The sequence below is a fragment of the Narcine bancroftii genome, chromosome 4 (genome assembly GCF_036971445.1).
Source record: "Narcine bancroftii isolate sNarBan1 chromosome 4, sNarBan1.hap1, whole genome shotgun sequence".
Lineage (NCBI taxonomy): Eukaryota > Metazoa > Chordata > Chondrichthyes > Torpediniformes > Narcinidae > Narcine > Narcine bancroftii.
Window position 1 is genome coordinate 43,710,901 of NC_091472.1, and position 17,228 is coordinate 43,728,128.

The following is a 17,228-nucleotide window of genomic DNA, read 5'->3' on the forward strand; positions in this document are numbered from 1 at the left end:
TCTTGGTGAATCAAATATTTTCCTATTATCTAAAAATAAATGTTACATGATGCAGAGGACATTTTTTACTGGGATCACCGATGTAAGATGCAACTCGGTTTCAAAAATGAATTTCAGGATATATTTGGTTTTCCATCAATGAAGTTCATGAATGTGCGAAAAAGAGGAGGAAATGTTAGGTAACAATATGCAGGTCGAGGTTTTAAAAAAAAATCAGCCAACCAAGCTCAACATCACAAGTAGAAATAACTTTTAATTTATGCAAAGTACACGTTGCGGTTTCTCACCAATTTGATTCATTGCAATGATATTTAACCTGGAAGTTGAGATTTTTATAATTCAGCCTTTCTTTCCTCTAACATTTTGCAAGGACCATGCTACATGGATGATTTAACTAAACTGTTTGCTTTCTTTCAACTTCCTCCCCGTAGCTGTGTTCATATGTGCTGTGAATCATGTTCAATTTTTTTTCATCGCAGAACATAAGATGATGTCAAGGATGTTCAGCTAGCTAATTATTAATGTGATCATAACAATTTGCTAATGTTTTTAAATTGGTTTCTAATTCCACCAGAAATATTTAAATGTCTGCTGCTGCATTTCTTAATTTTGCATTAGCAAGGTTTAGAACGATACCTCGCCTTGTGAAGCTGGCCAACTGTAGGGGGCGATATTAGCCCCAGCAAACATTCATATTGTGATATTATTGTGTTAAGTATTTAGACTTAATTGCACAAGTTAACTTATTGGTGAACCTCACGAAAAAAACCTTGCAGAGTTCAAAATAATTTGACTAGTTTTCTTTAATTTTGGCGGTCAAATCTGTAGGCGTTTCCTGGAAGGCGTGATACATTAAAACATTCTCTTATAAGGAGACCTTGATATGTATGCTTTTTTTTTTTACATACTTTGCTTAATTCTAAGGGATGACTGTGCATTTTTCACTTCTTCCACCATCTCTTTCAAACACCTAGTGAGCTTTCATTTTTTTTCCCCCCATAACATAACTGGCCTCTACCCCTCATCATTTCTTTAGAAAAAAGCAGAATAGATGAGAAACTAGGAAGCAACATTCTGAAAGTATTAATGTTGACAGACAGCTTGATACTGCATCCGACTCACAACAGGATGCTATTTACATCAGGAGGCAAGGGAGTGAGGCCTGTGTGAGGGAATGGGGTTAGGTCTGAACTTGGCTCAATCATGTAACATGTTGAAGCATAAATTCCATGAACATTTGATGCGATTGATTTCCTGGATACTCTGCATCTGCAAGCAAACATCTAGAATGGCAATGATTACTTTGAAGCAAATAGAACAAAAAGTTACTCAAAGCCAGTGTTCTCAAGTCACAAAAAATATTCAAAAATGATGTTCTTTCCCTTCAATTCTGCTTGATTGAAGTCTTATTACATTTGATCAGGACTTTTTTTTTTTTCTTTGGCTTGGCTTCGCGGACGAAGATTTATGGAGGGGGTAAAAAGTCCACGTCAGCTGCAGGCTGCAGGCTGTGTGGGTATGACAACGGCTCTGTATACGCTTATCTTTGTGAGGTTTTTCAGTTGGTTGTTTTTCCAGACTCTTTTGTGTAGTCTTCCAAAGGCGCTATTTGCCTTGGCGAGTCTGTTGTCTATCTCATTGTCGATCCTTGCATCTGATGAAATGGTGCAGCCGAGATAGGTAAACTGGTTGACCGTTTTGAGTTTTGTGTGCCCGATGGAGATGTTGGGGGGCTGGTAGTCATGGTGGGGAGCTGGCTGATGGAGGACCTCAGTTTTCTTCAGGCTGACTTCCAGGCCAAACATTTTGGCAGTTTCCGCAAAGCAGGACGTCAAGCGCTGAAGAGCTGGCTCTGAATGGGCAACTAAAGCGGCATCATCTGCAAAGAGTAGTTCACGGACAAGTTTCTCTTGTGTCTTGGTGTGAGCTTGCAGGCGCCTCAGATTGAAGAGACTGCCATCCGTGCGGTACCGGATGTAAACAGCGTCTTCATTGTTGGGGTCTTTCATGGCTTGGTTCAGCATCATGCTGAAGAAGATTGAAAAGAGGGTTGGTGCGAGAACACAGCCTTGCTTCACGCCATTGTTAATGGAGAAGGGTTCAGAGAGCTCATTGCTGTATCTGACCCGACCTTGTTGGTTTTCGTGCAGTTGGATAATCATGTTGAGGAACTATGGGGGACATCCGATGCCAAAGCCCTTTCCTGCTCACGGTGTCGAAGGCTTTGGTGAGGTCAACAAAGGTGATGTAGAGTCCTTTGTTTTGTTCTCTGCACTTTTCTTGGAGCATTTGATCAGGACTAAAGATGAGTAAACTTACAATGGGCTTCATTCGAACAGTGTAGGAAGATGAGGTCCTGTTCTCTAAACTTAAAATGGGCTTCATTCGAACAGTGTAGGAAGCCAAAAATAGAAAGGTAATCATGCAAATAGAATGGAGAATTAAACTGACAGGCAAGCAGAAACTCAGGGTTACACAATCAGACTAAACTGAGGTGTTTTGCAAAATGTTGACCAAATCTACAATCGGTTCTCCAGTGCGGAGGGGAGCACATCACGAGTTAGTAGAAGAAGCAGTGGTGACTTTCAGTTTCAGCTGGAAGGACTGTTTCTGTCCCTGTGAAGACATAGTTGGTAAAAAGGTAGGTATTACAGCTCCTGCAGTTGAAGGGAAAGTGCCATGGGAAGGGGTATTGTTGACAGAAATGGAGGAGCAAGCCAGGAAGTCATGGTTAATGGTCCCTTCCGAATGCCGAAGGGTGAAAGACCATGCAAACTTATTGAGGATGGTGAAAATGACAAGGATTGATCCATTGAATGTGAAGTCATTGGGGTGGAAAGCGAAGTCTTTCTTCTAAGTCTGGGGAAAATTAGGCACACTATATGTGGAGGAAATGAAATAAATGTGCTTCAGAACTCAGTAAATAAAGATCAAGGGGAAGTCACAGATTACAGAGAAAGGTAAACTTCTCAGCAATACTGGTAAACAAAGTTTTGTGATAAGAACATATGCAATGGAAGCTGTATTGGGAAGACCACCTGACAAAATGAAATTAGGGACGATCTGGGAGACTTGTGATCTGATGTTTAGTGGTGGGGCAATGATCCAGAGGATGATATTAATAATAGCTCTTGGTTAGTAAGGGCTTCAAAGGTTATGGGGAGAAGCCAGGAAAATGGGGTTGAAGGGAAAAATACATCTGCCATGATTTGAAAGGCACAGCAGATTTGACAGGCCGAATGGCCTAATTTTGTACCTCAGTCTTAAGATATGAAGTAGTGACTGGGAGTTTTCGCACGGTGTTATGCAAGAATGATTCAGGTGCCTTGAGAGCAAAACAGTCAGCTTGCCAAACCATCCACTTATCAGCAGATTTGAAGGAAATATGAGAGTTGGTTCTTAAGAACATGGGAATGGGGATGAGAGACAGCATTCACTATCTAGATGAAAATTCTGTTCCAAAGAAATAGCATATGGGTGAAGATACCAGATGATGATTACAACATACTGTCAGGCTCAGAATCCATTAAAGATGAGGACAAAACAAGTTCAGGCTATCTCTGATTGTTTGGAATCTGAGAATGGAAGATCAGAAGGGAGAGTGAAAATGCGCTGAAGGATCAGAATGGGGAGGGGGGTGGGAAAAGGTGGGATCAGAAATCATATTAGTATTTTTGAAATCATTAGGGATATAGATGGGTGGCAAGGTTAGTGTAGAGGTTAGCACATTGCTATTAGAGCACCAGCAACCCAGGTTCGAATCTGGTGCTGCCTGCAAGTTTGTATGTTTTCCTCATATATGGGTTTCCTCCCACCCTTCAAAATGTACATTAGCTGTAGCTTAATTAGTTTATTTGGGAGGCACGGGCTCTTGGGCCGGAAGGGCCTGTTATCATGCTGCTGTCTCAATGAGGTACATAGTCACAGTTCCTTCCACCTGCCCCTCAACCCTCCCAGAATCTAAAGCTAGAAAGCACAGGTTCATAATGTGAGAAGAAAAAAAATGAAACAGGAAAGACAACTCCTTCCACACAGCGGCAGTGATAGAGATGGGTATAAATGTGACAAGTACTTGGACAGGAAAAATTGCAAAGGATGTGCGTCAAGCAGACAAATGGGACAAGCTTAGATGGGGCCCTGACTTCCCCTGCCCCGAAGTCCTGCACTGGCAGCCCCTGCCCCGAAGTCCCGTGCTGGGGGGCAGATATAGCAGGGAGGGGGGCTGTCAGGCACGGGGAGTTGGGTCGCCAGATGATTGTTATCAGCCTGCCCCTTAGCAGTTTGGGGTCCACAGACACCCGCGCTATTAGCGCTTCCACGGCTTAACGAATCGCGTTCTAACGAGCTTTCACTGTAAAGAAAGTAATTATTCTCTAAAGTTAACAGGAATATGAAGCGCATGGAATTTCTAATTACTGGTCGATGTTCTGTGTGATGCATACAGTAAATCAAAACTGAATCATTTCCAGATGAAAAAGGGAGTGAGTATAAAAAAATATTGAAACGGGATAGAGTAACATTGTTCCAATTTTAGTTATATACCTGGTCCTTTTATATATTCTTTATATTTCTTGTTATTTCAATGACATAATGAGCACTTTCCAATTCAACTGTAGGAATTGCATTGCCATCTCTTCCTTTTCCACCAACTTCTGGCCGAGATACCATTTCCAGGTGAAGCAGCTATTCACCATTTTCAATCTCGTGTACTATATTTAGTGTTTACACTGTGGTCTTCTCAAAATTGGAGAAACCAAATGCAGTTGAGTGGTTGTTTTGCAAAGCACCAGCGTTTAGTTCACAGGAGCCTCCCTGAGCTTCTCATTTCTTCCCACTTTTAAGACTCCACTTCCTTCATCGTTTCCATGTAACTTCATCTTTATTCTGGGTATGTCATTGTCTTTTGGACATGACATCAAATTTTCCAAATTAGCCACATAAATCATGTTTTCTGTCAGTACTAGAAGTTGACGTCTTTTCAGTACGTTATCCACCTGTGACACTGTTAGTACTGCATGTTCTACAGCCCTACTATTGGAAACAACACAGACAAAGAAGCTTAGTCTGATTCTAATTGCCATGCTAATCTATTTCACCTGCATGCCGTTCTTCTTATCCATTCCTCCCTCCATCTCCTCTGCAATTGTGAACCTGTAGCTGACTGCTCCAAAGGAACACACACACTCAGAATGGCAGATTGTCACTCCCTTATAAGAGCTGGAAAGCGCTGCAACCGTGCCTGCCTCTCCAGCATCGGACTTGTCAGTCACCAACGAGCCTGCAGCAGATGTGGACATACCCCTCCATAAATCTTCGTCCGCGAAGCCAAGCCAGAGAAGAAGAAGATAAGGGCTGGAAAGGCTGCTTTTATACTGTTCAAGTTCCTGCAGTTTTTGCTGATTGACAGAGTCAGCCACGTGAATAACAATAGCGGGCAGGAACATCCATGCTTATGAATGCCCTTCTTCCCTAGCCCATTTCTGCTGAGTTAGCTGGGCAGCTTGACCAATGCCATTTTAGGGCTGTTGGTCCGATGCTGCCTCAGCTTCTACCCCCGCCGATTCATTGTCCTGGGAGTCGCTTTAGCGATCTCTGTCCACGTCTGCTCCCATACGATGTGCCGGCCCGATCTCCGTGATTGCAGGCCGCCACAAACCATCTTTTATTTTAATTTCGACTTCCCAGTTTCAGCAAAGGTTTTCCAACCTGAAATGTTAACCATGTTTTCCTTTTCACATGTTGATTATTTCCAGCATTTATGATGTTTTATAAATCACTGAAAACATAAACATTAATCAGCATCGAGTTTTGCAAAACCTTTTTCAAATCAAAACACTTCATGAAAACAATTACTCCTGAATTAGATTGAATCAAAATAAATATCTACATGATGAAGTATCCACAATTTTAAATATAATTTTTTTTAAATTATGAACAAAAAATATCTTAGCAATATATCCGGTTTATTATTGGCAAAATAACCTCGGTTAGTATTCTTCTTTATCAACAGGTCTTGTTCTGATTGAAAAACAGGAACTGCACATGGCACTCAGTCTTCTCTATATAATTGGAAATTAATTCATCGTCATCCTAACTCTTAATTACATTTACAGCCTACAGCATCTGACATGACAACTATACACAAAGGATGATGAATAAAATTTGCAGTCAATGAGTAAAGTCAAGTTTCATGCATTATCTGCAGAAGGGAAATTAATACCGAGGAGGCTATTTAATTGTATAAAACAAAAGAATCCCTACCCAAATAAAATTATAGGAAAGACTCATTTTCCTTAATAGGCACATTAAAGTGATTGATAGAATATTTATGGAGTTGAAGCAATTTTTTTTTACCATTTCAAGAAATGCACAGTTTGAAATGGTGGTGGAAAGAGATCCTTTCACTTAGATGTGCATTTCAAAAGCCATGAATTGCAATGCTAAAGTCAGATCACTCTAGCTGTTTCTTGACCATTAGATGAAATGGGCTAAATGACCTGCTTTTTTTAATGATTTACTGATCTACTATTGAAGGGCAGAAGGTTAACATTCTGGCAGAGAAAACACTTGTTAATTGTTAAGTCTCAATTGGTCTTTTATGTAACATTCAATCCTTTATAGTTCTCCACAGTATTTGGGGCCAACATTGATGCTCAGACCACTTTATCTTGATGAAAAAAACAGAAGCAATTTTAGTGTCTAATCAGTACTGAAAGTCTGTAAACTCTTATTCATGTAGATGGCTTTGCAGATGTCATGTCGAGGATTCCTTTTATTGTCATGTAATAATGCAAAAAATGTAATATAGACCCCACACACAAACACAAGGTTGTGCGAGTTCCAGTATGACCGACCGGATGAATCTCAAAATGGATGCATATGTTACTCTGGGCTGACATGTTCTTAAACAGGAGCCACGGCATTTGGTCCACGGCCCAGCCCAATCTGCACTGTAAAGACCCATTGTCCAACACCACCGGCACCTGGCCCGCACTCACCTTCCACCTTGAACACCAGGTCCTGCCACTGCCTTTGTGTCCCAAAAATAGAATACATTCAGCAGTAATGGAGTCTCAGCATACGCTCCCAGCCCGTGGCCGCCGCCATGTGGGTCTGTCAAAATAAACAGTCCCTGGATCTCCGGAACCTGACACGTAATTTTTATATTTACACGTTTTTTCCTTCATTTAAAAAAAAATTATACAGTATTATTTTTGGTCATATGTACGGATGGTCGTAAGTAGGGGACCCACCTGTACATCAATGGAATACAGTATTATGTTGTTACAGCAAAATAAGCAGAATGTAATTGATCTGTGCTAATATGAATTCTTAGTTTAATGTTAAAACTATATTTTATCTCGACATGGTTTAATAAGTTAGTTTGGGTGGTTACAGGGGCACAAAGACAACACATAGGCATTTTAAACACACATGTTTTTTTGAGATAGAAGCCAGTTTGAGATGAAAATGGATGCTGATTGACGCTATTGAGTCAAGAATATGAAAAGAATTTAGGATAGTTCTTAAAATATTGGAAACAATAGGTGTCAGTTCAAAAGCACCTGTATAAACGCACAGCCATTTTAGTTTTGGAGGAAAGCAGGCTTCTCGAAGACATGTGGACTTCAATGCTTTTAGCACATTTGTGTCAAAAGACCATATGAGATTCAAAGACAGAAATGATGTCACATATCATGTGACATGAGAAATGGGCTGGAAATATATTATCGAAATGAGAGACAAAGAGTTCAGCTTTGGAGAGTACAGAAGTCAAAACCCTATGACACACAGAGGTTGGAACCTTGTGAAAGACAGGGTTGAATTATAGTCACCAGAACAGGTCCTGTTGTGTGTTACTCCTGGGAAAAGGGGAACACAGAATAAGTGGCTTTTGAAATAAGGAAGATCACTTCGCTGTCTCTTTGGAAAAGAGGACAGAATTCTACTGGGTCAATTTTTTTTGTATAGCCACTTCGTTTAACCCTTGTCTGGGTTTGTGAATTCATCATGGAAAAATAGCCACATTTGCTGTCTCTGAAAAAAGGGCAGATTCCTCGTATAGAAAAGATATTCCAAAATCTTCAGGAAAAAAAACTGAGTCTGGGAAGACATGAATTGTATTCTTCTTTTCACAGGAGGTACATTGGTGGCTCAAAAGATGGTCACTCCTATTTGAAGAATATCTGTCAAGGTATCTCATCAAAAGAATTATGAATAAAAAGGCCTGAAGATATGATGTTTCAAAGCATTTTATAATTATTTTTAAACTTAGCATTTAAGACCTTCTAGCAAGAGTAAAAATGATGCTGAAGTTTTAAAAATGGTCTTTTCAGATTGGTACCTTAATTACACACACACACTCCTGCATACATTTGAATATAGTGGGGTTAAATTTAAAATTAAGTTTAGAGATAAGTAAGAAATGTTATGTTATTGATAGTTTAATAAAAACTATTATTTTGAATTTACCATTGTTCAGTGAATTTTCCATCGCTGTTCTTGTGTTAGTGCTAATAAAATCCATTTAGTCTCAAACAAAAATTAAAAGGGTTGTTAGTTTGTAACAAGAGCAAATATAGAACTATCCTGCTCAGCACTCTTCAACAACATCTGATAGTCATGGGAATGAAGACCTTCCATCTAATCTTAGCATCATTTAGTTGTCTACTGTGTGCTAAGAAGTTACATAAAAATGACAACGTGCTTAAAATACCTTTGTGGATCTAAGGCACACATGTCAAACTCTGGCCCGCGGGCCAAATTTGGCCCGCGATATAATTATATTTGGCCCGCAAGATCATTTCAAAAATGTATTAGAGGTGGCCCGCTGGCCGCTGCGCCAGTGTAGCGCATGCACAGCTAATACTATAAATCCCAGAATGCATTGGCGTCAGCCCGCTAATCGCCCGCACCTCCTCTGTTTACGTTGCAGGGTCTCACCGTGGACTCTGGTTTTGGGGCCTGGCCGGTGTCAGGGGAAGCCAAGGCCGCTTCCCAGCGCCCGGAACCGGAGGCCTCGGGCCTGACCTCGCCAGGACCGTTACCCACTCCCCCTCCCTGCCGCAGGCCGACCCGTGACTCACGGTGACGGGGCTGCTGATCCGCTGAGATGCCGCCCTGCAGCGAGAGCCGATGCCCCCGCACTGTCGTTGTCCAACCCGATCGCCCGCAAACCCCGCCCTCCCGCACACAGGCCTGAGTAAGGATTATGAACTTTAATCTCAGGATAAAACGATCTTCCAATAGTTTCATGTCACAGTGATAAATATATTTCTGGTTAAAAATGGTCCTGCACCTGGATACAAGCTCATTAGGCATAAAACTTGAAAAGTGTGTAAATCAAAGGATATCTGTACCAATGGAAAAAGGGCATGGCAAATAACCCTGCTAGAGTTCATGCCCACAATCAGTCACCCATTTGATTGTTTCAGGAATCATGTTATTCTCCCACATTCTCAATAGCCCTCAGATTTCACTATTCGACAGCACACTAGCAACATTTGACAAATCCTCTATAGAGAAATATTATTTATTGAATATTTTATTTCTCATTTGTTAATGCTTCTGGAAAGAGTTTATCCAAAACTATTATTAAACATTTATTTTAATAAGAAAAAGTTTAACATTACATATGTTGAAAGAAGAGAAAACATGCAGATGTTGTTGAAAATTTTCAATAAATATTTAGTTCGGCCCTCGACTTGTCCAAGTTTTTAATTTTGGCCCTCCGTGAATTTGAGTTTGACACCCCTGATCTAAGGCCTAATTTAGCCAATCTTGTTCTTATGGATTCTGGAGAGGAACCTACAGTACCCTCCATAATGTTAACAAAGACATTTTTTTTCCTTTATTTATCAATGTGCTCCACAATTAAAAATTTTAATCATTAAAGTACACATTCCAGATTTTATTCCAGGTTACTGGTATACATTTTGGTTTGACCTTGTTGAAGTTGCAGGAATTTTGAAAAATTTGGCTAATAGGTCTGTAATTTTATTTCTGCTGGCTCCCTGCCTTCTTAAACTTAGAAGTGACATCCAGAATCCTCCAGTCCACCAGAACCAGGCCAGAATCCATTGATTCCTGGAAGGTCATTAGAAATAAGTAAGAAATGTTATGTTATTGATAGTTTAATAAAAACTATTATTTTGAATTTACCTTTTGTCCTCCAGAATCTCCAGTTACCTCCTTCAAAACCTGAGGGTACATTCCATCAAGTGTGGGAGACTTACCTAACCTTAGACCATTTAGCTTCCCAAGTACCTCTCTCTCTCTTCCCAAGCACTCACTTCTCTTCCCAGAGACGCAGTATGCTATTATGTCTTCCACAGTGAAGACTGATCCAAAATATTCATTCAATTCCTCTGCCATCTCCTTGTCTCCCATTACAATTTCTCCAGTGCTGTTTTCTATTGGTTCTATGTCTAATTTTGTTTAAAAACTTATAGTATCATCTTTCATATTATTTGCTAATCTCCTTTCAAAATTCACCTTTTCCTTCCTAATCATTTTCTTAGTTGTCTTCTCTAAGTTTTTAAAAGCTTTCCAATCTTCTATCTTTCCAGTAATTTTTTGCTTTGACTTTGGCTAAACTTCCCTCATCAGCCACAGTTGTCTCATTTTTCCATTCACAAATTTCTTTCTTTTTGGTATTTATCTGTCCTACATTTTCCTAATTTCTCATAGAATCTCCAGCCATTGCCGATCTGCTGTTCTCCCCATTAGTGTTCTTTTCCAATCGACTTTGGCCAGTTCCTTCCCTCAGTATCTACAGATTCCCTCAGTACTGGTCAAGAAGCTACAAACTCTAAGCCTCTGTAATCCACTCTGCAACTGGATCCTTGACTTTCTCATCAGAAGACCTCAGTCAGTATGAATTGGAAACAACGCCTCCTCCTCACTGATTATCAACACAGGAGCACCCCAAGAATGTGTGCTTAGCTCACTGCTCTATCATTATACACCCATGACTGTGCGTCCAGACACAATTCCAATGCCGTCTACAAGTTTGCCGATTACACCACAGTGACCAGCAGAATCACAAACGGCAATGAGGAAACATACAGGAGGGAGATAGATCAGTCGGTTGAATGGTGTAACGACAACTACCTTGAGCTCAATGTCACCAAAACCAAGGAGATGATTGTGGACTTCAGGAGGAAGTCAGGGGAACACAATCCAGTCCTCATTGAGGGCTCAGTAGTGGAGAGAGTAAAGAACTTCAATTTCCTGGATGTCAACATTTCTGAGAATCTGTCCTAGAGCCTCCACATTGATACAATCACAAAGAAGGCTCGCCAGCAGCTATACTTTGTGAGGTGTCCGAGTGGATTTGGTATCTCACCAAGGACTCTCGTAAACTTCTCAGGTGTACTGTGGACAGCATTCTGACTGGTTGCATCACTGCCTGGTATGGAGGTGCCAACTCTCAGGACAAGAATAAGCTCCAGAGTGTTGTTAACACGCCTGCGACATCAAAGGCACCAGACTTCACTCCATCGAGGACATCTACATGAGGTAGATTCTATCCTCAAAGACCCCCAGCACCCAAGGCCATGCCTTCTTTGTGAATTATTATTTTTAGTTTTTTTTTAAAGAGAAATGGCGTAAGATGGTTATAATATGAATGTCTGCACCATGATGCTGCCACAAAACAACAAATTTCATGACTTGATCATGACGGTGTTCTGATTCTCATATACCCACATATCATCATTTTAAAATTTCAAAGTGAACGCAATCACTGCACCCTAAGGGTTCCTTTACCTTAAGCACTCTAATCACCTCTCGTTCATTACACAGCACCCAATCCAAAACAGTCCTGGTGGACTCATCAATAAACTGCTCCAAAAAGCCATCCCCTAGGCATTCCACAAAACCTCTCTCCTGAGATCCAGTACTGAACTGACTTTCCCAATCTAATTTCATGTTAAATTCCCCCATGATTGTCGTAATGCTGTCCTTCTAACATGCCTTTTCTATTTCCAGTTGTACTCAGCTGCCGTTTGGATGCCTGTACATAACTGTCACTAGGGTCCTTTTACCTTTACCAATCCTTAACTCAACCCATAAGGATTCTACTTCTTTTGACCCTATATCACTTCTTTCCAATTACCGAATATACTTGTGCAATCATCAATACCATGTAATAATTGTCCCCTCTTTTTTGGCCCCAAAATCAGGGTAAAAGTTGGACCCCCCCCCCCCATTTCTGGCCCAGTCCATCAAGCTCTCAATGCCCTGGCTACATGCCCACTGGAGTTGCTGGCCGTGACAGCAGAGTTCGTCCACCTTGTGTCTATTGCTGTGTGCATTTAAGTACACAGACCAGTTTTTAAATGCATCATGTCTCTATCATACCCACAGCTAAAATTCTGTCTCATCATCTGCCTGTCATCCTTGCCGCACATTATCTTCTATTTATTATTGTTTCCTCTTCATTACCCCTAACACTCTGGTTACCATCTCTCTGACAAATTAGTTTAAACCCTAAATCTAACACCAGGATAATGGTCCCCTTCAGATCATCCTTTTGGAAGAGATTGTGCCTTCCCCAAAAGAGATACCAATGGTCCAAGAATCTGAAGCTCCACCCCCTTCACCAGTTTCTCAGCCTTGCCCTTATCAGCCTGATCTTGCTATTCTTGCCCTCACTAGCACATGGCACAGGCAGTACTTCTGAGATTACCACCCCGGAGGTACTGCTTTTCAGCTTCCGTCCTAATTCCCTGTATTCTCTCTTCAGAACCTCCTCACTTATCTTACCTATGTCATTAGTACCAACGTGTACCAAGACTTCTCCCCTCAGAATGTTCGGGACCCGATTGGATGACTGAAACGAAGTACAATAAATAAACAGAAGAGTGGAAATATAATTCAAATGTACTTCAACAGAGGTTAAATGTTCAGAGTTAAATTTTGATTAAAACAAATAAGGTAACGTATAACAGGAAAAATATGAAACTAAATGTTTAAAAGAACAAAGAAATTGAAAAAAGTTGAATAAAGATTAAAAGGCAATAAATAAGGCAGCTCAGAACTGATTATTTCCAGAGAGATAGACTTGAAAATGTATATTAAGTTTAAAAATTATAGTAAGATGTAACAAAATTGTTTGGACAACATTTATTAGAACTCTACAGTTCTAATGTAATGTGGAGGATGCTCGCTTAAAATAATCAAAAGAAAAGAGATGGAATTCAACATTAACCCCTTTGATTGAATACACAAAAGTGCTGGTGAAACTCAGCACATCACACACACCATCCATAGGAAGTAAAAGCAGTTGATATTTCCATATAACCATATAACAGTTTACAGGCCAGAATGCCAAAGATCAGGTGGAAATAAAAAGGTGGGGCAGGGGAAAGAGGGAAAACCACAGGCTAACAGGTAAGAAATAACAGATGGAGACAGGTGGGAGGCTAGCATAGAAAAAATTGATGGAGGAGAAGTCAGAGGGTTAAGAAAAATAGCTCTTCGAGAGAAGGAGGGGAAGGCAGTGGGGAGTTTGTGGGGAGGGATGAGAAAGAGAGAGTTGAGGGGAGGGATTAACAGAAATTGGAGAAATTGATATTGATGCCATCTGGTTGGAATGCCAAGACAGAATCCAAGGTGCTGTGCCCCAAATTGTGGGTGGCCCAACTTGGCAGTATACGAGGCCATGGACAGAAATGTCAGTGTGGCAATGGACTCTGGATTTAAAGTGGTTGGCCACTGAGAGGACATTGCTGTTACAGTTGACAGAGTAAAGGTGCTCAATGAAGCAATCTCTCTGTCTGTGCTCAGTTTCCTTGATGAAGAGAAGGCCACATTGGCAGCAACAGATCCAAAGCACCATTGAACACAACAGCACAGAAACTTGTCCCTTCAGTCGTTCTAGTCTGTGCCGAACCAATTTTTTTTGTCTCGTCCCACTGACCTGCACACAGTCCGGAGCACATCATACCTCTTCGATCAATGTATCTGTCCAAATTCTTCATAAATGTTAAAATTGTGTAAAGAAGTTCCCCCTAAACTTTTCCCCTTTCACTCTTAACCCATGTCCTAAGTGGAAAAAGCCGATCTACATTTACTCTGTCTATCTCCCTCATAATTTTTAATAGCTCTATCAAATCTCCCCTCATTCTTCTATGCTCCAGGGAAAAAAGTCCTAACCTTTTTAACCTTTCCCTGTAACTCAGTTTTTGAAATCTGGGCAACATCCTAATAAATCTTCTCTGCATTCTTTCTATCTTATTGATATCTTTTCTGTAGTTAGGTGACCAAAACTGCAGAAAATACTCCAAATTTGGCCTCACATTTGTTTTATTTAACTTTACCAGAATATCCCAGCTCCTGTACTCAACACTTTGATTTATGAAGGCCAATATGTCAAAAGCCTTCTTTACAACCCTATCCACTGGTGATGTTACTTTAAAGGAATTATGTATCTATGTCCCTCTGTTCCACCACACTCCTCAGTGCCCTACTACTCACCGTGTACATCCTTTCTTGGCTTGTCCTTCCAAAATCTAACAGCTCACACTTATCTGCATTAAATTCCATCTGCCATTTGTCTAGCTGGTACACCTTGCAAACCTTCTTCTCTGTGCACAACACCTCCAATCTTCATGTCATCTGCAAATTTGCTCTTCCAATTTACTAAATTATCATCCAGATCATTGAAATAGATGACCAAAAACAATGGTACCAGCACCAAACCCAGAGGCACACCACCAGTCTGAGAAGCAATCACGAACCACTACTCTCTGGCTTCACCTGCGCAGCCATTGTCAAACTTAGTTCACTACTTCACCATGAATACCTAGTGTCTGAACCTTCTTGACTAACCTCTTAAGTTACACCTTGTCAAACGCTTTACTAAAGTCTATGTAGACAACATGCACAGCCTTTCCTTTGTCAAGGATCAACCACAGATTTGCAGGTTTGAGGCCCCAAATGCTGGTGAGCAAGGAGGCCTAAGTGCAAGTGTACTACTTTTTGTGGTCATAGGCATTGGTACCTAGGGGAAAACTGGTAAGAAGGAATGAAGAGATGATGGAGGAAGTTATCCCTCCAGAAAGAGGAGAGTTTGACAGTTTTATGCACTGCATTTTACCCCTGTATCTGCAGATTATCTTGTTTACTTCCCTGATCAAATTATATCAAGGGTATGAATTTTTTTATCATTGGAGAAGTGAACTGATGAATTTAGATGAACAAGAATGGGAGAACAGTTCAGTGGAACATGCGTGCCATAAAAGCAGTTAAGCCAAATATTCTGTTTTTGTGGTATATATTTCATGAAATCCCACGTAATGTCCATTAGTGCAAGATGATAATGATGGAAAATGCACATCCTCTCATCCATCTAATCCTTGGTTAACAGTTTACTTTGAGTCTTGAGACCACAGAAAGCAAATTACCATTGTTATACTATTTATATAAATAGATAATTTATATCTCTATGAGGATTAACTGGCAGAAATATTACATTTCATATGTTAACATCTGCAAATGATGAATTCCAAATATACCACATCCTTTAGATTCTTTTCAAGTATTTCCATTATAGATAGCAGCCATGTACACTTTTCTACCATGTAATCCTTTGCATTTATCCACATGGCATACATTAGTATAAGCAGCATTGTTTTTTCTCCTGAACTTACCGCGCAACTACCAGGAACTGATCTATTTGTCGATCATTCAATGGGTTGTCAGGATCCCAAACCTTTACCTCCATCTTTGACTGATCTCTGGAATCAGATTCATCTACCAACAAAAGAAATAACATATCTCACTTAGCGTAGTAAGGATTATTCATTTAGAGTTAATTTAGTATTAGTTGCTGTTAAGAACAATCACACAACCTGGGGCACCAGATTTTCTCAACCTGCTCTATCACTTTCCATGACGTGGAATCATCCTCTCAGATCTTTCTGTCCAGACACCCTTTTTTGATCAGTATCTGATCAGGAACTGAGTTAAAAGGAAATGTTAAACAGGTTAGGGCTTTATTCCCTTGAGCGCAGAAAAATGAGGGGAGATTTGATAGAGTCATTTAAAATTATGAGGGGAATAGTCAAGAGTAAATGTACATAGGATTTTTCCACTGAGGGTAAGTAAGATAAAAACTAGAGGACATAGGTAAAGGGGAAATGTTTAGGGGAACATGAGGAGAAACTTTAAGCCGAAGTGGTGAATGCAGGCTCAATTTTAACATTTAAGAAGAATTTGGACAGGTACGTGGATGGGAGAGGTATGGAAGGCTAAGGGTGCAGGTCAGTGGAACTAGGGAAAAAAAACTGGTTTAGCATCGACTAGAAGGGCTGAAGGGGCCTGTTTCTGTGCTGTAATGTTCTATGGTTCTATTCTTTTTTCTGTATTGCTTCTATTCTTTCTTCCTTGCAAAATGCATCTCCTCACATCTCTTTGCATTAATAATCTGGACAAAAGAGAATAATGTCATTTCCTAGGGACTGCTGTTACGACAATTGCTAAACGTTATCTACCATACACCTGTCCATTTCACGAATCTGTTTACATGATCCATAAATTAATTACTATTCCACTTTGTGGTTCACAATATTGCCATGTTTTCAATTAAAGTTGTGGAGCCACTCCCAAGTGTAGGTCATTAATATAGTTTTAAATGCAATGGCACTAATACCAATCAAAAGGAAATGCAATAATTCAACTTTATCCAATCTGAAAAACAATCGTTCACCATGACCATCTGCAGTCTGCCACTTAGGTAACTTCAAACCCACAACCTTTTACGTCATGTGCTTTAACTTTGCTGATAAGCCTGTAATGTGGAAACTCATCAACAGCCTTCTAGAATTCCAAGAACAGACGACGAACAAACAAATTTCAATTCAATCTCATCACTGAAATTCATATTAAGCAGATTTTATCTTGATTTAAAAAAAAAAGAATGGTTGCATTTTAGAAAAGGAATCCTTTCGAGGCCTATAAAATTACGAGGGGCACAGACAAAGTAAATTATCAGTCTTCTGATGAGAGAAGAAGAAATCTTTAAAAGTGACCCGAGAGGCAATTTTTTCCACATAAAAAGGGAGAGGCATGTGGAAAATGCTGAGAGAGGAAGAAGTAGAGGTAAAGCTGTATAATTACAAGTTTAAAGAAAAAGATTTTGGTCGTAACAAAGATTGGAAAGGTTGAGAGGGATAAAGGGTGAACGGAAACAAATGAGACGAACTTAGGTAGATAAGTTGGGC

The 17,228-nt window shown here is 40.2% G+C and overlaps 1 protein-coding gene across 1 annotated transcript in view; it reads right to left on the reverse strand.

Annotated features, from left to right (window-relative positions):
- mta3 (metastasis associated 1 family, member 3) overlaps window positions 1-17,228 on the reverse strand; it is a 159,294-nt gene that overhangs the window by 30,141 nt on the left and 111,925 nt on the right. Inside the window, exon 6 of the mRNA XM_069931134.1 lies at window positions 15,657-15,759. Coding sequence (XP_069787235.1) covers window positions 15,657-15,759 — 103 coding nt within the window. The remainder of the gene's footprint in view (window positions 1-15,656; window positions 15,760-17,228) is intronic.